General features: G+C 43.7%; 1 protein-coding gene across 3 annotated transcripts in view; it reads right to left on the reverse strand.

The window, feature by feature from the left end:
• Positions 1-654: 654 nt before the first annotated feature.
• lasp1 (LIM and SH3 protein 1) overlaps positions 655-21700 on the reverse strand; it is a 40740-nt gene continuing 19694 nt past the window's right edge. Inside the window, exons 1-7 of one of the 3 annotated variants that reach the window (XM_070551429.1) lie at positions 16983-17350; positions 16562-16628; positions 12599-12683; positions 5012-5119; positions 2946-3021; positions 2105-2202; positions 655-1058 (exon numbers count right to left, since the gene is read on the reverse strand). In XM_070551429.1, the coding sequence (XP_070407530.1) occupies positions 885-1058; positions 2105-2202; positions 2946-3021; positions 5012-5119; positions 12599-12683; positions 16562-16628; positions 16983-17154 (780 nt within the window). In that variant the 5' untranslated portion in view covers positions 17155-17350 and the 3' untranslated portion in view covers positions 655-884. Of the gene's footprint in view, positions 1059-2104; positions 2203-2945; positions 3022-5011; positions 5120-12598; positions 12684-16561; positions 16629-16982; positions 17351-21700 lie in introns of those variants that run through there. The other 2 variants (XM_070551430.1, XM_015948848.3) reach the window with 2 other exon arrangements.

Raw genomic sequence — 21700 nt, forward strand, 5'->3', positions numbered from 1 at the left:
AGGAACAGGAAAAAGCACAGCGCAAGCACACTAACTGAGGTGGTGAGGTCAGTGTGGACGCGGGAGATCAGACTCGTCGTGTCGCCCAACTCGTCCCTGATCCCTCCCGGGTCCAGGAGGCCGGAGAGCGGCGCTGAAAGGAGGAGCTCTTCAGTTGGGCCACGATTCCAGTTTCACAACGTTATCCACAAGGCAGTGCTGAACATGAGAGTGATACTCTGTGCACATAAAGGCGAAATGTGTTTATATATATATATATATATATCGTCTCTGTTCCGGCTGATATGCGGCTGACTGGTGCAAAAGACTTGGAGGTTAAAAGGAATGTACAAGTCGAAACAATTCTCCAAGCTTATTTCTGACTAACTGAGATTCAACGGTTTCCAGTCTGGTTCAGATCAAAGAAAAGAGCCAAAACGGTCAGTAATCTCCTCAGAACAAAGTCTGCAGGCTCGACCGACTTGTGGGGGATTTATTTAGCATTTTTCATTCTTTATGCGTGACGTGTCAGGATTACACGCTGCAGCTAGGATGAAGCTGCGGCATGGGTAAGACCCCTCTAACAAACCGTTACGGGTTCATCTTTAAAACTTTCAATTTTCATTTGCACTAAAGTGGATTCGAGATGTGTGGGAAACAAACAGGAAACAGACAGACATCAGCAAAGACAGACTTGTACAGAGAAGCAGACAGACAGAGTTTGTGTGTGTGGTTGGCGAACGGCGAGAGCAGGGCAGGATGCGGGGGGGGAAGGGACTCAGGGTCACGCGGGATAGATTAGAGAATAAAATTAAGAGAAAGTGGCGTTAAGATGAGATGGCACTGGGCTTTTCCTTTCATTCTTTCCCTTCCTTCCCTCAATCCTCCGTTACTTTCCCTCTCACTCAGATGGCCTCCACGTAGTTGGCAGGCAGCATGCCCTGCTGGCCCGTGCGCTCCACGCGACCGTACATCCAGCCTTCGTCGATCTGCTGAACGTCTACGATCACGTCTCCATCCATGAAGGACACCTCGTCGTCATCGGCTGCAACGTAGTCGTAAACTGCCCTGTATCGTTTCTGTCGACAAAAACAACCAAAGGTCGGCTTAGCTTCTAGAACAAACGCCGCATTAACGCAAACGTTCTTCGTAGACGGGTCTGTAATGGTTACGCTGGTCAGTGTGATGCAGGAAGAAATAAAATAACGAGGACATAATCAGGTTTTACAACGAGATGAGCCAGATGCAGAATCAGGAGCAAAAACACACATTCATGAAGTTGCTGTGATACACGGTGGACAAATCCAGAAGATAAAGTGAAGTGCTTAGTGAGTGGATGTTACCCCGGGTTTCCACGGGAGCCGACAGCAGCACGTTACTGCAGCAGCACGTCTTGCTCGCGTAAGCTGCTGCTTGGCCCTTCCCACGAGACGCGAAGCAGCAGGGGAGCAGCTGTCACCGACAGAGCACGAAGTCACACGAGTGACTTCGTCAGTAAACACAACAACAAGCAGGAGAAAACTACAACATGGTTTGTGTTTTATGTTCTGTCTGTTTTATAATCGCCAATACGGACCTGAAAAACAAAGGAGACCGCTAGCTAGGTGATAACTTCTCACGGGGACGCACAGTTAGTAACCTTTTTTAAAGTAAAGCAACCGGAAGGCACTACGTTCTTTATTCCCAAAATCTCGGGAGCTCCTCTCCATTTCCGCGTCCAATTTCCTGTCTTTCCTTCCCAAAAAATGTCGAACTTGACCCGTTTCAGAGGCGTCGCGCGTAGAAAATAGAACCGGCGCGTAAAGGCCGCGACATGCTGCTCCTGAGACGCGGCCGACTCGCGCTGCTGACGGCTGCCGACGGCTCCAGTGGAAAAGGTTCTGTTGACCACAGCGGTTCCTATCAGCAGCTATGACGTGCTGCTGCAGTAACGTGCTGCTGACGGCTCCTGTGGAAAGCCGGGGTTAGGCTGACATAAAGTGATAGGAGGGAGAGGGTAGAGATCCACAACTATGGTGCACTCATTTGCACAACCTGAAACAAATGCACATCTGACAGCACAGCACCGTGGTCACAAATCAACTTAGAGCTACTTCATCTGTGCAGTCCGGCTGTGAGAACTTACCCCAGAACTGGGAGGAGGGGCAGCAGCTGCCTGGCGCACTGGTTCAGGAGCAGGCTCAAAGTGGAAGTTCTGAGAGGCTGCAGGAGACTGGTAAGCTCCTGGCGAAGGGAGTGCAGAGACAAATCAGACCAACTGTTTTGAAAGTCAAATGTGAAACAGGACCAACAAGGATCTGCAAGGACTTTGCTACAAATGTGCCTTCATATATTTCTAATTAGCCAAACCACCGCGAGCATTTCCAACATATCTATCCCCGTTTGTATCGGTGCACTGGTTCTTTTATGGAGGAGGGAATTCAAAAACACAGCAAGTCCAGACAAGCTGTTTCCCTCCCTGCTGCACTAAACACTGAATCTCTGTAAAAGAATCAAGCCTCTAAACAACAAACCTGCCGCTCCACCAACAGTTCAACCTTTCCGTTAAGAAGCGATGCTCACACTGAAGTAGCAACACAGCTGTTCATGTTAATCATCCACGTGTCTCTGGGTCTGAACTAGGCTGACTTGACTAGATGTTTTTGTTTACTTCATATTAATCTATTTGTATAGCGCCAAATCACGAAGAGAGTCGTCTCAAGGCTCCTCCCACAGTAAACATCCAACACAGGTCAGTTCATTAAACCAACCAGTAAAAGTTTCCTATATAAGGAACCAGCAGATTGCATCAAGTCACTGACGGGTGTCAGGGTCTTTACAGCAGTCCTCATATTGAATTCTTCATGCTTTTATGACAGTTATGATTGTAAGATTAAATCACTTCTGCAGGAGTTCAATAATTAGTAGCTAAATCTTATTTATTCTTTTCTAATTCTCTTTGTTCGCTGTGAGGATCTGATGAATACCTTGGTTGGGGCTGCTCGGTGTAAGTGGAGCATCTCCTCCCACCTTCCTCTTCTCGAACTCCTCGTGGTACTTAATCTGAAACATGCAAACAAAAAGCAATCTATGACATAAATAGAGACCGTTTAAAACCGCGTGGGGCTATTTCACCACACATGCAGTTTATTTCTGTCCACCAGGGGGCCCCCTTTCCTCTGCAACCGCGTGGATAGGTGGGGTGGTTTGTGCAGCCAAGGTTGAGGAAGCAGCTTGAAGCTAAAAGGAAATGACATCTCAGCAGCCGGAAGTAAGGTGAGGTCAGAGTTACATGGCAACCCTCATTGACACATCACAAATTAACAGTCCAGGAGAAAAAAAGGAACTAGATAAAAGTCTGAACATTATTCAGGGTGAAGATGAGGCAGCAAGACTCTGCAGGAAACACCGGCTCTAGACGTGGGGTGGGAGTGTCACGTGACACATCTAAACTATATTATGCTAAATCTATGAGTTTTTTTATGTGAAAGTGAAAAAAACACAAGAACTGATATACTCCCCCCATTACCAGACTGCTAACAGACTGACTCACAGCGCCTCAGTCAAGATCTAATACCATGATTGTGTTCCTGCTCTCAGTCCGGCTCAAAGAATCCACTGTGTGGAAGCTTTGGTTGGGAGTGTATTCCCAGTCTGGATGAGACCACGGAGAGAGACAGAGTGTGTGTGTGTGTGAGAGAACAGTAGCTTCTCTCAAGTGCAATATGCTTCAAATGAGTGTGTGAGGGAGATTAGTTTAGTTTATTTTGAGAGAGCAGGTTGTGTGTGTGTGTGTGTGTGTGTGCGCGTGTGTGTGTGTGTGTGTGTGTGTGTGTGTGTGTGTGTGTGTGTGTGTGTGTGTGTGTGTGTGTGTGTGTGTTGACCATAGGAAAACACTCATAGGTTTGTTAGTCATTGCTGTTTTTTAGGGAGGAGGCAGCAGAAAATGAAGGAACCAGAACCAAACATGGACATAAAGAGTTTACCTTCGTTTGCTTTTAAAACAACACAAAAGGGTAGTGTGTGTCCTCAGAGCTTCCCTAATGACTGGCTTGGAATGATGCTCTAATTACAGGCAGACATACAAAAACACTTCCCAAGGAGCCCGATTCGTATATTTTTAACTGGTGTTTGTGTGCATCCATGAATGCATGTAATATATGCTTTTCTCTGGTATACACAGGCGCTTGATCTTAGACATGCAAGATCTCTCATTGCATGAAAGCAGTAATTATCCATCACCCTCCACAGTAATTACACTATTAGTGAGTCCGGTGCAGAGCTGCATGTGTGTAATGGCGCGTTTTGGGTTTTGTAAAGAAAATAGAGAAACAAGGTAAACACAAGGCATTCATAGATGGTGGAAATGGATCTGGAGCAGATGGATCAAAAAAGGAGGAGAACTGTGCGACTTAAGGAGAACTTCAACAAAGTAAGCGAGAACAAACAATGATGCTGAAACAGGTTTGGCGTCTTCAAGCGGAAGAGAAGCTTTAAGGAAAGGAACCAGATGCATTAACGTGACATCCGCTGGTTTAAAAACCTTTCAGCTGAATTTTACGAAAACCGTCTTGCTTCAACACGCAAACCATTTCTGACATTTTCAGTTACATATAACATCTTCACACAGGATCAAACCACAACAGAGTCTAAAAAAGCAGATTAGGCCTCATGTCCTATTAAACTACGCTGCCAGGACCCAGCGCTCCATGAGGTCTGCCCTCAGATCCTCCCTTGTGGGGATCCCACACGTTTAAGTTTACTGCTCTACAGTCTGGACATTGGTGGTGGCCGCTCATCGTTTTAGGAACTGCCGGGGCCACTTCCTCTACGTTCAGTGCCATATGACGACATTACCAGGACACAAACAGCAGGGGCAGGGAGAAGTCCATGATAATGTAGGCCAGTTCATTGTTACGTCTAATTTAATCAGGGAGGAACAAAATGTAGAATCCCATTTTAGAAACGACGTGGTTGATCCCATTAAAAGATGGATGACATAAAACTATCAACAGAACAGAATCTACTTAAATCAGACGTTCTACAAACTTACATTGCTGATTTGGTCCTGCGTTTTCTTAATTCTCTGCAGCTCTGGCGTGTCTGCAACCACGCTGAAACCTTTTCCTTTGTTCTTCTCAAAATCCTCCCTGTAGTGGACCTGCACAGCAAACAGCAGCAGGTCAGAAACAAGCCACACCTTTAAAAAGATGCAACACAAAGAAGAGCAGTACAGGAAACAAGAGCAGAATAACACTTATAGAAGATTTCAGCAGGAAGACGGAGTGACGCACAGCCTTCTGGTCCTGACTTGGCTTCAGGCTCAGATCTGGGTTCAGCTGACCTAATAAAATATGTTTACCAGCACAAGAAACTTGTTTTGTTTTTTTCCTGCTGGCTTTATTGCAGCTCGATGTCGTCGAACCAGCAAACATAAAAATGCTGAAGGCGTCACTTCCACTGAATTTAATGCTGTTAATGTCTTTAGCACTCTAGAAAGAAGACTTCCCCAAAGTTCTGGCTAATATTTGGTCCCTTTTCTTCACATTTAACTTCAACAAACATATTTCAGACCCGTCTGCTAACTAGGCACCAGGAAGTACTGCAGACGTTTCCTTGTTTTAATAGGAAACACACCGTGTATAGGAGTGTGTGTAATGTGTGCAACGTAAGGCTGAGGCAGCATACAATCAGGTTTTGAAGAGACGCTGACTTCCTGCTCGACTATGAGCGTAAGCCTTCCGACACAGGACATGGTAGTAACCATATATGGTCAAAATGAGAGGTAGTGAGTGACAGGGTGTGTGTGTGTGTGTGTGCTTCCACTCCACCCATCCCGTTCTGACCCTGAGGGCAGACGAGGAAACGTCCAGCCCATGCAACAACAGATGAGAAGGAGAATTACAACATGTGAGCCCTCACTCTCTCTCTGCCCTGCAAGGAATCTTGACAGTTGCATCATTTTGCAAAGCTGAAAGAGGAACGCACCGAGGTGTTATTTTTAAACCATCAATACAGCCCCGCCCCCTCCATCTCCAGCAGGTATTTGAACCTGTCCTCCCCACATCAAGCTGCCCTCCTGCTCTGAGACGTGTCAGCAGACTCCATAACCCCCACCAGACAACAACACAACACTCCTCAACAGCGCTGACCAATCAGCTCATCTCCTGCACAATGGGATGAGATCACGTGTTTTTATTCACACCATCACATCCACCCGTATCTGTTGTCACTCCTGATGTGATTTTAAAATAAACAGCTACAGCTGATCTGATTCCCTGAAACGTCGCCCAAAGCTCTTCAGTCAGCCCAGAAACACAGATGAGAAAGATTAACGATGCTCCGACTCTTCTTTGACCTTCAGCCTTGCTCCTCTGTCAGCATTAGACACCCCCTTCATTTCTCAAGCCCATCTTCTTTGTCTCCCAGCGTCTACGCCACAGCTTCCTCTCCACCAATCCCAGTCCTGTTTTCTGTCCCCACCCACAATCTTTCCTCTTGAAGCTCCTTTTTCATTCATTCATATTTAACAGCTTTCACACCAACAGAGAGCCGTCCCACAGAGCAGAAGCTTTTATCATCATTATAATCTTCGCTTCGGCTTCTATTTGCATTCCTGCAGCTCTCTCTCTCTCCTGGCATTTTGTTTTTATTTACCTCTTCCTCTTTCACTCTGCTCTCCTCCCTTTGGTTTTCTGCCGCGCGTGTGGTGTGTGTGTGTGTGCGTGCGTGCGTGTGTGTGTGTGTGTGTGTGTGTGTGTGTGTGTGTCATTGCATTCTTTCCTTTTTCCCCAATCCATTCTGTCCCGTTTCCTTAGCTGTTTTATAGGACCATAGCATTTTTAAAACGCTCTGGTGAGAAGGTGATTGGCTGCAGCCTTCCATCTCTCCAGGACCTGTACGTCTCCAGAACTCGGGGGCGTGCTGGTCGGATAGCAGCTGACCCTTCTCACCCGGGTCACAGACTTTTTGAACCGCTTCCCTCAGGCAGCTTCTTTCCATCTGCCGTTAGACTTGTGAATAGCTTATAAACACACAACCATGCTCGTCTCTACTCGACACAAAGTCACGTTATCAGCCATGTTACCATTACCTGCCATTTTTATAGCAAAGTTTTATGCTAGTTTATTATATTTTATTCTACTTTATTCTATTTTTAATTATATTATTCATGTTATATGTAGCACGTTAGTACCGAAGCAAGTTCCTAGTTTGTGAATTGTTTGTTCACTGACAATGGCAATAAACCTATTCTGATTCTGATTCTGATTAAAACGGGATTTGCCGCGGCTCCCTGGGGGAGGATGTTGGCATTTATTGACCCTTTGCACGTGACGTCACACCACTCATGATGCCTTCGCCATGATGGACGGCAAAAAGACCGTTTACACCTGTATAAACTGGAGGTGAAGGTGGTCAAAACAAGCCAGTTTGTAGCCTTTTCTCTCTTTTATTTAGTAGATTTGACAGTAAAATGGTTTTAGCTTGCTGCGAGGTCGGCTGCACTAACAGACATGTAAACTCAACTCGTTTTGTTTTTTAATAACTTTGATGGAGTCTGAGGATGGAGATGAACTGCAGCGATCAATCAAGCAGAGATTAGCAGCGAACATGTTTTTACCAGGTAAGATTAATGTTCATTTATTTCACGAGGAAGACCGGGACAGGGATAAATGTGATGTGTTTATACTAGTTACTGATAATCCTGATGGATGGGCATTTCACCACGGAGGCTGCGCTCCGTCCACTGTAGTGTAAAGCGAGACAATTATTAACAATATTAAAGCTCCGATGTACGATTACGTGCGTTAAAATGACGTTATTTATTTATATGAGCGTCGGCGTTCAGAGATCTTCTCACTCCGGTGTGAGAGCAGCAGCTGAACCCGGTAACCCCACCAGCAACAGAAGCTGGTAGGGATCCGGACTTTTTAATAATCAGCTTTGGTGTAAAGTGAAACGCTGTTTATAACAAAGTTATAAATCCAGAGGGGTGAATTTAGGCAAAGTCAGCAGCATGTTTACATCGGTGAACAGCTGCAGAGAGAAGTAAGCCAACGTTGGTAAGCTAGTTAGCGTACCGCTCTATGAGCCCCCGCTAGATGCGCTACTTCTTCTGATAACTGAACTGGGCATGAACTAGTTGAAGAAAGTTGGAGGAGTTTTGTTTTTGTTTTGATCACAAAAACAGTTTCAGGCTCTACTTTTCCCTTTGTGTATTACTCCTGTCGCTCACTGTTTACATGCTTTTGCCGTCCACCATGGTGGACCCACGTGATTAGGTGACGTCAGTGCAAAGAGTCAATAATAGCAAAGCTGAAGCTAGAATAAACCAAGTGGCGCTCGCTGCAGAACCACAAAGGCGGAGCTGCACCTGAGTCAGCCCCGCCCATTCCATCAGAGTCAGTCCATTTCCTCTCGAATAAACGGTGCCATCAGGCACCTCTAAACCAAGACAGGATATGGAGTTGCTGGGTGCCCCATGGTCTCCTTCTGCCTGTGTCATGCTTCTGGTTTCTCCCTGCAAAGTCTCACAATGAGTTGTGACAAACCTCTACCTTGCGGCCATAGGAATAGGGTTCCCGTAGCAACATAGCAGCAGTGATGGTGGTGATGGGAGATGACGGCTATTTAGGAAACAGCTAGCCAAAAAAGTCTCACATCAAAAACACATGGTGCAGATTTTTCTTAACTGAAACATAAACTGTCAGTTTAACAGCATCAGAAACTCTACAGCAAGCAGGAAGTTATTCAAGACAAGCATCACTTTCATTAACGACAGCTGGTGTTTCTAAATTCATGTTCCTGCATGAATCCGTTATTCGCTGGGAATCTTTTTCTCTAAACTATAAAAACAACCATTTAGTAAAAAGCTTTCATAACTTGACCAGTTTCCTCTCGGACGCAGCATCTAAACCAGAATGAACATTTCACATTTCCTCCCACAGCGGGACACAAAAACAACATTATATCTGGGGACTACTAAACCATTAAAAACCTGACCATCAGCTGGGTTGTTGTGGGGGTTCTTTAGACGTTCAATCCACGCAGAAAAACACCATCTGTCCTCCATCTCTCAGTTACCCCCCTCCCCACATAACCACTAACCCCACTTCACAAAACCTCTTCTCACACACCACACACGCACACACACACCACATTTGACAACGACACTAGGATTAGACGACGCTTTGATAAGCCCGGCCTCCTGTCTGCACAACACTTTCTTTTCTGTGCTACATGCTGAGAAAAACCAGCTTCTCTCCATGGATGCCTCCTGTGTTTAACACACTAATGTCTCCTCTTCCTGCAGCTCCTGAATACAGAAACATGTCTGCAACTGTGTTGAAATGACATCTGTAGCAATTTAGGCCTATTGTGCCATACTGTACTGATGCCACTCGCATAGAAATTCCTTGAACACCAGTGACCACACCCAGGACCCGGCAGGCTGACTGGGAGAAGTGAAACCACACAAGCAGCACAAACTACAAGCGTCAAAATGGATTGACATTATAATTAATACTTTTTTTTACAACTCCTCTGGTTCAAAATACTTTTTTTATTTAAATACAGCCTAAAAACATATAATCATGATGAAAGGTCTGAAGGTGAGCACAAATCTGAACAACATTTGTGTCGTATAATGTTCTGTTCGACTGTGAAAGTAGACCTTACTTTTGTTAGCTTAAGAGTAGAATGTGTTGGAATGTGTCATTTTAACATTTAGTGATCATGTAAAATAATTCCAGGCCAACTAGTCCTACATGTTGCTGGGAATTTTGCAGGCCTTCATGTTTTCGAGCCATTATAAGGCAGGTTTGTACTGATGTAACGTCGAGGAAGAGGAGGGGCTACTCCTGTAGGCCAGCGCTGTTGCCACGGTTGGGTTGTGACTGGGCTGCGGAGATGTTCCTGTGGGTGTTCAGTATCAACAATCATCTGTGTGAATGTCAATAAGCAGGGTTTCCCTGCAGAAACGGGAACAGTTTTACTAAATGGACCCGTTTCAACATAATAGTGGAGCCATTTAAATGGAATAAAACAATGAGCTGTATGGAAAAATCCAGAAGCAGGTAAAAAAAAGGATGAATCCAAAAAATGCAAGTATTTGCAAAAAATGTGCAATAAAATATGTGAAACTAATAACTAAACTCACATTTACCCAAACAGCAGCACTGAACAAGAAAGTTGTTCCAGGAAATCAGGTGTAATGGTTAAGCGCGCGCGCGTGTGTGTGTGTGTGTGTGTGTGTGTGTGTGTGTGTGTGTGTGTGTGTGTGGGGGGGGGGGGGAAACAAACAGGACCTTGCTGCAGCCATGTCTACTGGGTGTTTCAATCTCTGCATGACCCGATGAGGACACATCATTGATAACTTTGTGATTCAAACCAGTCCAGGATGGTCACCACAGCTACGCTTGTTAGCACATATAAAACGGTCAGACAGGCGAAAGTTGACTGATTCATGCAACACTTCGCATTGTTGCTTGTGATTGTGCATAGATCTATTTTCAAAATGTTACCAAAACAGATGTATTTGTGTCATTCATTAGCATAACATGATCTTAAATGAAAGGTGGAGGACGACGTGAAATACTTTATTTAATGACCGAACAATAGGAATAATGATAGCTTTTATTTGAACCCAAGCTGGGTAATGAGCTTTTTAACAGCTGAAGTTACCGTGGCTCCGTGTGTAACAATATCATTCAACTGTGGATAAGAAGAAATGACAATATGCTGCTAAACAAAATATATCTAAGACTTAATACAGCTTAATAACAGTAAACTTAGTCTTTCATAAAAATCATTTAATATTTTATAATTATTGATTTTTTACCAAAATATTCATGACCAATGTTATCCATGTCTCTAATGCATCAGTAGAAAAGTACTTTCTGACTGACTTCTGATTGCCTGGAAGTTCTGAGCGTGTTAAAACAGCCAGAGGGACTAAGTTGCCTCAGCTCTCTCTTTACCACCACAGATCGGTAAAACACCTGCATCACTGCAGACACGGCACCAATCCACCTATCCATCTCAAGATCCAGCTTTCCCTTACTAATGAACTCCACTTGGGGCAGAACCTCATCCCTGACCTGGAGAAGGCATTCTACCCTTTTCCGATTAAAGACCATGGTCTCGGTGGTCTCGGATTTAGAAAAGTTGATTTTCAGCTCTGCTAATTCACACTCTGCTGCGAACAATCAGTATGGCACCATCTCCAGGTTAAACGTCTGCACTACATTGACGTTTAATCAGCCATTGCTATCGGCCAAGTTGGTGTTATCTGCATTAGCCAGTCATTTTGACATGGCTGCTCTGTACTGCAGCTAAGCCTCAAACACGCTTCTGGCTGGCTTGTCCACCCACGAGTTTATACAAAACGATATCGCGCTGAGCTGCTCGCCTCTTCCAAAAATCCTTCCTCCCTTCCCTTTTCCTCTCTTTGCTCTGGTGAAGAAATCCCCCTCACTAGGAAGCCGGCTAATGTTTCGCTTTGCAAGAGGGGCGTGTGTGCACGTGTGTGTTAGCAGCTCAATTCTCTGACAAAGAACCTCTGAGTGGGGTTGGGTTTGCCGTCAGTCACTGCCACAGCCACACCTCTTGGTCCACCAGGCAATACCACCTTTTGGTGCATTTTTTTTCAACAGGAAATGTGGGTGGAGAAATACTCTGGTTTGGGGGTGACTTGCTCTTTAAGAGAACCATGCATTTTTTGTTTCTCACTATAAAAGCTGAAGGGATTAAAGTTTTAGGAAATGGTAAAGTGAGTTTAGCTGCTTATGTACCGTTTGTTGCTAAGATGACTGTGACTACGTTTACATGCAGCCAAAATCCGGGTTATGATCGGGTTAAGGTCGGGATTCGGGTTTCTGAGTTGATCAGAATAACCCGTTTACAAGCATAAATAGAAAGAGTTACCCCTAACTTGCATACCCCGATTTAAATGCGAACGTTGGGGTAGCGTCAGGACGTATGGACTACGTCCAGACGCAATATGCGTCATTTCCGGTTCTTCTTGTTCCGGTATCCGTGAAAACAACAACATGTTTCCCAGTTCGGAAGAGACAGCGACCGCGTTTGTTTGCGCTTTAGTTTCCTCGTCACTCAAAGTGTGGTGCTGTGCTGCGACTCGCCACGTTGCTCCCAACTTGTTGTTTACTTCCGGTGTTCTGGCACATACAAGACGTCTCGCTACTCAGAAGACCAAGATTCCTTGCGAACAGAGCATGCGCAGAACACACGCTTTGATGGGGATATCCCGATATGCGTTTACACGACCAAACATTCGGGTTAGAAAAGGGTTACCCCAGGTGTAGTAACCGGGTTTTTACAAACCCGGTTATGAGCATATCCGGGGTTTTGGCGGTGTTTACATGGACCTGCGGAACCGGGTTATTGTGAATATTCGGGTTTTAAAAGGGTTACTGGCTGCATGTAAACGCACTCTGTGTGAAAAGGTGTTTATTTGCATAATAGAGGTGTGTAACCAGGACCCAAAAACAGATGGTTTCTCCGAATGCATGAGTGAATACTGTCATGTGTAAACACACACAGGTTCAAGTGGAATCGGATGAGGACAGAAGAGAGGACAGCTGTTGGAGTCTGGTTAACAGATATTCCTTTCAGTAGTTACCTGGCTTTGCATCTTGCTCTGCTGTTTGAGGCGGAGGTTTTCTGGAGTATCAGCCACACAGGTGAAGTTTGTCTTGGGGTAGTGTCTGCAAAAATAAACAGACAGAACAACAATGAATATAAATGCATAATAAACACACACATGCACACACACACACACACTCAGGCATGTGCCAGGGTCTACTCAGACTCTCTTTAATGCTCAAGCACAGCTCCTTAGAGGAAAACAACATAAATCAAGCAGTGTGCAGTCTGTGGCCCCTCTGTGGAGGTATTTGTTATTCAAGGTGGTCCTGAGGTTGAGTCAGGAGACTCTGTAGACAAAAAGCATGTCAGTATAGCACACAATGATCTGTCAGCGAGAGCCAAGGTAGCCTGAAAAGAGGAAATGCAACAAAGGGACCGTGTGTGTGTAGCCTCAAGGTTCCAGAAGTTGGAGGCGAACCATAGCAGGTGTGGAAAGAGCTTCCCAAAGCACTGGCATGGACTGAGTCTTTTGTAGACAGGGTGCCATGGAAATATCAGGAAGAGGAACAGCATGCAGCTTACACGGCGATGAGGTCAGAGAGACAGCGGGGGAGCGTGAATGATGTCACGGGCAGCCCCTTCAGCAGAGCATGAAGGAGACAGTTTTTCTGAATGGATCCTGGAAGTTTTCTTAGGTTGTCTCAAATGAGTTACAGTTACCCCCCCCTTCACCCCAGCGGAAGTGCTCTGAAACAAAATACCCGACTGAGCAGATTCACCCGGGCAGACACGCACCACCTTTCTCAGGACCCACGATCAAAGGCTTATGAAACCTCATGTTTCACTCACCAGAGAAGGAAGCTTAAGGATTTTTGTTAAGTTGCAGAAAGAAAAGTGGAGCTGGACACTTCCACAACACAAACTACACAGTTGCCTAGACGCAGGCAGTACACACTTGTTTTGTGTGGCTGTAATTCATTGACAGTAGCGGATAGCTGCATGAAAAGGAAAATAAGACGGCTTTTCTTTTTCATAATGATTTACATAAGATGTGAATTTTTATGGCGGTTTTGCTCTCTTGACATTAAATAAATCAATTAAACACTCAGAATAAAACCAAATACCTAATACATGTTTTAGGAAATGTTTTGATATTTAATTCAACTTGCAAATCCTCTATGAACATCAAAGACAGCAATAATAATCCGACCACTTTGCCAAACTAATAAATGATACAGTGCTGTTTAATGAGGCTCTTGGTCCAACATGAATGGTAACAGCCAAATAAGCGTGGTCCTTGAGGCAAGCACACAAAACATACGACACAAATCCAGGGGGAGAAGAGGAGCCCCGACAGCTCATCCACACTACATTTCCCACCATGCCCCAGGAAACGGAGTGTCCTCAATAATCTTTGTGGGTCTTTGAGTAACCCACTTCAACAATATGTTTACAGTATCCATGACAACATGGTGCACAAACCTAAACATCTCCCCTGCTGCCTATATTTTACACGCACAAACCCAAAGAACAAGTAGAGGTTTTGTTCAGGTGAGAAAAAAAAGAGAAGTCAGGTTGGTTTTTACCACAAACCCAAACATTTCGCTTCATCCAACCAATAAATTCCTGTCTCTGCGCAGTTTGGTCGTTTTACAACTCGTTTAGCTGCAGCAACTGTCATAGGCGTTCAGATGTGGTGGTTTGCCGTGCAAATAAAAGTTAATTGATGTCTAATTGCATGAGAAAAAGACATTTTTGTGCATAAACCTTTTATTTGATCATCAAACCGAAGTTATCCTCAATACTGCTGATGCTGAGTGCACACCTTCAAAGCTATTTCAAACATTCTAAGAGCAAAAAAAGCAAAAAGTTTTAGTTTTTAATGCTCTTTTTTCAGTCAAACCTGCTGAACCATCCCACCATTAAACTGTAAGAACCCATCCCTTTTATCCTCATATGAACATGTAGACACAAAATAAATGAGAAAACGTATCCTGCCTGCAAAATAATAAAGTTTATTTCACTTAAAATTCATTTTTTAATTAATGTAAATGCTACATTTTCTCTGGAGTTGGGCGTGTTTCAATTGTAAATATTGTACAAACTAGAGTACCTGCCAGTAGCAGGAGCAAAGTGATTTTACTCTGCATGCAGGTCCAAACACACACCACTGGAACCTCAGCAGCACTGACCAAACTGGTGGTGTGCCAATCACAGCTCTCTTATCTGTTTGATGGGTGGAATGAAGCAGTACAACTAAGATGGTGGTGGCTCGTTTGAAATGGTTTTGACATCAACTTTGGTCTATTTAGACTTGAGCTTTTCTTTGAGTCAAGAGCAGAAAGAGGAACTTAAGTCCTTTATCTAAAAAAAAGGACGTATTTACATCTTCTTTGCCTGTGTATGGTGGACTGATATCCGTAGCGGTGAGAATGTCACGTTGTTTGTTGTCAAACAGCATGTGGAGACAATTTGAAAGACAAAGATAGATTCCACCCCTGGACTGCACTTTCCCTATAGAGCTCCGGGAGTTGACGTCACTTCTCCCGGCATGCAACAGTTCAAATCGAATGGCGCCATCTTGGCAGGCAGTAGCCCGCAGCTGGACTATTTGTTATTGTCAGAAAACTCAATCGGGAAATATGGCAGATTCTTGTTGTGCCCCAAGATGCCAGAACAGACGCAGACAAGATAAGGGATGAGCCGTCTACAGGATTCCCCAAGATCCGGAACGCCTCAAACGTTGGATCATTGCAATAAAACGCGCTAGTCACCGGGCTAAAATGAAGCTGTGGGATTCCGAGAGTGGTTTTCACTTATGCAGCGACCACTTCATAGGTACTTAAACCAACATTTCCTCAACTGTGTATGGAATTTGTTTTAAATGCTTTTATTATGATTCTTAGTGGGCTTCCTAAACTTATTTTGGCGTGGCTTTTTCTGTCTTATTACTCATAACAACAAGTAAACATCACGTAAAACGTGGCCTCGTGAGTTCTGCATGCTGCCGTTTACGTGTTTTATGATCACAGCAATTAACCGGCTAAGCTGTATTTCATTTTTAAGCAATGGTTGATCAATTGTCAGATCACACATAAAAAGCACTTTGCATTGCTATTATCTGTCTCACCGAGACAGATGTCAAGACAGATCCTGAGACGCTCCTGCCTGACATATTTATTTTATTCACGGACAAAATCAGATTAGTGATTTCTCCTGGCGTTCAGTTTATACAGCACAGCACTCTATTTAAACTACTTACAAGTAAATCTATGTTATTTGTGTTTTTGTTTATTAGTTTTATAAATTATAAATGTCAGGGCATCTCAAATCCAATAAGAGGTCCTCTCCGACAGCTTCTGGAGTTTTTAAAAAGTATCCCAGGGGCACGGTAAGGGTCGGAGATGTTTAGTCTATTTAATTTCTGGCTATATAAAACGATTTCTTCGGTTTTAAAGTGAGAAGGAAACTCCAGCGGAGTAAAATCCAAGCCGAACCCGTTCATTTTGTTTACCATAGTTGCCTGCCAACATGGCGTCTACTCTCTGAGAGTCACGTGACGTCCGGAGCTCTATGGGTCATGGCTTGTCACACTAGTGAAACAGTTCCTCTCAGGCAACGTTTGAGCTCGTAAAATCTTCTTCTCAACTGACGCAGAGGTTGTGCACCTTTAGCACACATGACGATCACAATCAGCTTTTACTTGTGTGTGTCTGTAGAGACCTCTGTTACACTCGGGCGCCGGTAAACGACTAGACAAATGTACAAGCTCAGTGACACACGCAGAGCTTATAGCATGCATCAGCAGCCGTGCTCGTGTTTTTACATCTGTTTGACGGTATGAGTGACTAACGAGAACACTCGGCTACCTGTCAGACTGTTAACGGGGTGCCGAGTCTCTCACGGGAGACGGTGACCCATGCACAAAGAGGGAGTGATAAAAATAGAGGAAGAGTTATGGGGCCCACACGTTTAATCACACACACAAGCTGCCTACTGTGTGGGAGGAGGGGCCTCTTTGCACGGTGGAACCAGGAGACGTGGCCAGCTTGACCCTGTGAGACCTGGAGAGTTTGTAAAACAACAAGTCAGGAACAAGATTTAACCTACATGCACAAATCGTTCTGTTCAACATGACAAAGATGTGATGAATGACCAAAGAGACATTAAATCTGCAACCACAAACTCATCAAGTACACTTGTCCAAATACATTAAATCAGTGGCTCTAGATGGAGTGAATGACTTGCTGAGGTTCAAATGGACCATTAGAGCGGAGAAGAGCAGGAATTAAAGGGAATTTGAACATAGAATAGCTCCTGGGGTCAGACAGGCTGGTCTGAGCTTTTCAGAACCTGCAGATTTACTGGGAATTCCATTTTTGTTTCTTTTTTTAAACATAGATGAGGTTTTTCTTTACCTTGCTGACGGTTTTGTTTGCAGCTGCAAACATCTTCAGAGCTGACGCTGATGGTGGCGTCACTTCCTACTCCGTTTATCCAAGGGCAGCAGAGCACGTTACCGCCCTCTGCTGCCCGCTCTTCCCTCTCCGATGATGCAGTCCCATGCGCAATCCAACGTGTAAACTCCATCGTCTCTGTTCATGGTCCCACATCCACGTCTCCTTATCTCGATAGCTTCCTTTGTCCATCTTTTGTATTTCTGTTGTTCGGTGTTTATGATCCTTGTGTCGTCCCAGTCCATTATATGGTTTTCTCTTGTGCAGTGGTCTGTTACAGCTGACTTCTTTATTGTGCTTTCTGTTTCTTCTTTAGCTGCTCTTGTAAGTCTTCGGCTTGTTTCTTTCTCACACTCCTTTCTATGTTCTATTGTATGTGTGTTGAGTTGGCATCTGGTTTCTCCTACGTATGTTTTATTGCAGAGTTAGCATGGGATTTTGTAAACGACCCCACATTTATGTCCAGCTGATATTTTGTCTTTTGGGTGCACTAGTCTGTTTCTAACTGTTGTGTATGGTTTTGTTGGTGTGTTTATGTTGTGTTTTTTCATTGTTGCTCTTATTTTTTCTGTTATGCCTCTGATGTATGGTAGGGTTATCACTGGTTTTGGTTCTTGTCTTTCTGGGTTTCTGGTTCTTTGCTTAGGTTGTTCTTTTCTTTCTGTTGTTGTTTGCTGTTTTCCTTTGTTTATCGCCCATGTCGGTATCCGCAGGTCATTAAAGTGTGTTGTATGTGTTTGTCCTCTTGTTTACGGTCTCTCTCTTCTGTTACCATGTTTGCTCTCTGATATAATGTTCTGATTACTGACATTTTGTGTATGGTGGGGTGTTCTGATGTCCATAATAGATAATGGTCTCTGTGTGCTGGTTTCCTATATGTGTTTATGTTCAGGGTCCCGTCGGTCTGCCTGGTTATTTTCATGTCCATAAAAGCTATGCTGCCTTCCGTTTCTGACTCATATGTGAACTTTATGTTGTCTGTGTCGTCAATGTTATTCAAGTGTTGTGTTAGTGTTTCTGTTTGTCCTTTTGGTATGATTTCCAGTATGTCGTCTACGTAGCGTTTCCATAATTTTATTTTGCAGTTTGGGGGGGCGGTGGCTACGGCTTTTTGTTCCAGGTCTTCTATGAAAAACTCGCACAGGGTGGCTGATAACGGGTCATCCAGTTGTTTGTATATTGTGTTATTGTATGTGTAAGTGGAGCTAGCTACCAGTCCCATCAGTTGTGCTATGTCATCTGCTGTGAGGTTTGTTCTTTTGTGTAAAGTCTTGTCCCGTCTGATTCTAACTACTTGTCTATTGCTTTTTGGGTTGGTGTTTTTGTGAACAGGGATGTGACGTCATGCGAGATGAGTATGTCGTTGTCTTCTATTGTAATCTTTTTTAGTTCTTTTGCCAGTTCTATGCTATTATATAGATTAGGGTTGTCACGATATTAAAATTTCAAACTCGATTCGATACTTGAAAAAAACTCGATACTCGATTTCGATACTATTTAAAAACACCCATTTATCGAACAAGTTTATTCAAAAAATAACATTCCTCAATTTATATTACAAAAATTAAATTTTAAGAATTAAGTGTATTAAGTGCTTAAACCTTTCAAGTATCAGCATTTTTTAAAACGTGCATACAAAAACTGGTGAAAGTTAACACTTTAAATCATGAATTGTCTCACTATATATACACTATTTGCAGAGTGATGTTTTGCTGCTTAAACTCTGTTTAAGGTGCATTTTTGTCATAAGCTGTAACGCCATACGTTTTGTTCTGTACTTTTGAACAACTCTGTTGGTCAATAAAGGGAGAAAACGAATTTCTCCACAGTAGGACAAAGGTACATCTACCGGTAATCTTAATAAAAACAGACTGGCGCACGGCAGTGACGTCATTAAAAGCGCCGGTTAGATTAGCCGCAGCTAGTCTGTTTATGCCTAGAAATCCCAGACCAGACCCGCTCCAAACGAACAGGGGGAATCACGTTAATGATTCCTAACAAAACCTTTCAACATGAAGATGTTTTGGTGCAGATAATGTCTTATTTCGAGGCTGCACCATGGGTGCTCGTCTGCACCCGTTATATGGATATACACTGACGGCGATTCGGCGATGGACCTACGGTAAATACCCCGGGGAATCCAAGTAGCACCAAAGTTGTCAGCGTGAGTAAACAAACGCACTGCATGCTAGAAATTAAGTCCGGGTTGCAATAAACGGGAGTTTCCTTTAAGCATATAAGCGTGAATATACAACTACGTGTCGGACTTGGTATGCTAATTAAGTTGGGCTGTGAAGCGCCTCCCAAATTCGCTGGTTATGTTTTTGTTTATTTATTTAGCAGACAAAACTTGGATCGGAGACAACTCGCGTGGGAAATTGCAATGTAGCCATGCGGCGTCTTCTTCTGTTTGTCTGGGAGGCGGAGGCTGCTTTACGGCATCTGGCTGTCGTGCGTGTCGGTGTACTTGAAGAAAGCGGTGTATAATAGTCCATAATATCGATACCACAGGGATGGAATATCTCATTTAGATACCACTTTTAGTATCGATTTATATCTGGGTATCGATTTTTTTGACAACACTAATATAGATATACTGGGATTTTCACCCTACAAAGAATAATGTCAATAAATAAAAAAGAGAAAACATCCAGTAAGCGGAAGTGTGTGGGTGAAAAGACCTCGCTGCTGTCTGGGGAGAATAAGCAGATTGGATCTTCTCAGAGCAGCACTGCAGGTGCTCTCCATGTCCAACATGTGCGTAAGCCAGGTCCTTAGTCAACTTAAAGTTGCGCACATTTTTACGATGTTTTCTTTCATAAATCCCAAAGTTTGCGTGGAAAGTTGCTTACGCAGTTTTCCGAACCCGTTTTGTGCGTAAGCAAGCTTGATAAATGAGGCTCCGGATCATCTCTAACTGGTTTTTAGAGCAGGTTCACTTGACTCCAATCACCCCCACAGTCACCAGATCTCAGACCAGTCCAGAACTTTTGGGATGTGGTGAAACACGTGAATCACATCATGGATGTAACTGTCATGATTTCATGACAACATGGACCAGAACCTCTGAGGGACGTTTGAAACACCTTGTTGAATTTATGATATGAAGAATTAAAGTAGTTCTGTAGGCAAAAGGGCACCCAACCCCCTTTAAACAATGTGCATCTAATAAAATGGCCGATGACCGTAAATGTCAGAGGACGTATGTAAGAAACAAATGAAAGTCAGAGCGGGATGTTTTGTAAGTTTCATAAATAGAGAAGACTTCCTGATTCTCAGACTGGACCACTTTGTTACTGCAGACACTTACTGAGAAAGACTGCATCACAAACAGCCAAACGAAGGCTTAATAATACCAACATACTAACAATTAACCACAAACCATTTTTCACATTGCTGTCATAGAAAAGAAAATACGATTATTGATAACAATAAATCAAGACCCAAAGCTGGGTTTCATAACGCAAAATTGCCCCCAAATTAGTATAAGACTCTGAATCATCAAAGCAGAGCCTCACCAGCACATCTTTCTGTTTCCAGGGGAAAGAGAAAATGTTTCTGTCAGCTTATCTCCCCTTCTAAGTCTCCCACAACCCCGGGTATAATCTATCTGGGGACGAGACTCTCAGGGAAGAGGTTGGGAGTGAAAACAAACAACGCCTATATCAATTATCAAGGTCAAATATAATGGAGTAATGATAAAGTAGTTATCTCACATTGTAACGGCAGAGACGGAAGCCTGCACTTGGCTCCTGGAGCAGCAGGCCCTGTGAGTGATGATGTTTACCCTAATGAAGCTGGTTTAAACAAACAGAAGAATAAACACACTGAAGAGCTTCGCTCCCATGAAGAGACGACTCAGAGAAGCAGGAAAGAGGGTACACATTTTCATTCAACCAAGTTTATAGTAGAACAACACTAGATGTATATGGTCTGAGGTCAAATTTCCTTGTTTTCCATAGAAACACACATGAAGGAGGCTGGAATAGTAAATACAGCAATTAAACAGGTCATTTTATGACAATGATGGTTTTATTCCCACTTTTTCAACCTGGTAGACATTAAACATAATAGCTGTCCATTTTCTGATGTAATCTGATGGGACTTTACATCTCAGAAGCTTGTGCTGCACGGCCACAGTGGTGTAAACTAAAGTGTGATTAAAATAAGCACCGTTTTAAAACCTATAATATTTTAGTTTAGTAGGCTTCCAAATAGCTGGTTTTACTTCTCGTGCCTGATTAGAGCTGCACTTGCTGCACTGACCAAAGCAAATCAGAACTGTTCTGACTCATCAGGTCTCAGTGGGCCAACAGGTGGAGCTTTATCACCTGGCCACACCTGTATATGGGTAGAGCGCGAGTGTACCGTTAAAATTCTGCCGCCTGAAGGAGGACTGTTTGAAAAGTCACGTCAGCAAAAATCAAACAAACAGGCGAACATCACCTTCATTTTCCTCGTCCAAGTGTGAATTTGTTCCCAGGTTTATGGCAAACAAAGCACACACTGTGTGGTTGATAATGCAGTGATTAACAGACAGCCAGATACTTGTCAAAGTAGCAAAAAATTATGTATTATGACTCAATTCTGCTAAATCCCCGTAGCTATGTGATCTATATGTATCTATCTATAGAGTGGATGACAGCTCACTGCCTCGGTGGACTTGTAAACTAAGCACC

Source organism: Nothobranchius furzeri, chromosome 5, assembly GCF_043380555.1.
Source record: "Nothobranchius furzeri strain GRZ-AD chromosome 5, NfurGRZ-RIMD1, whole genome shotgun sequence".
NCBI lineage: Eukaryota > Metazoa > Chordata > Actinopteri > Cyprinodontiformes > Nothobranchiidae > Nothobranchius > Nothobranchius furzeri.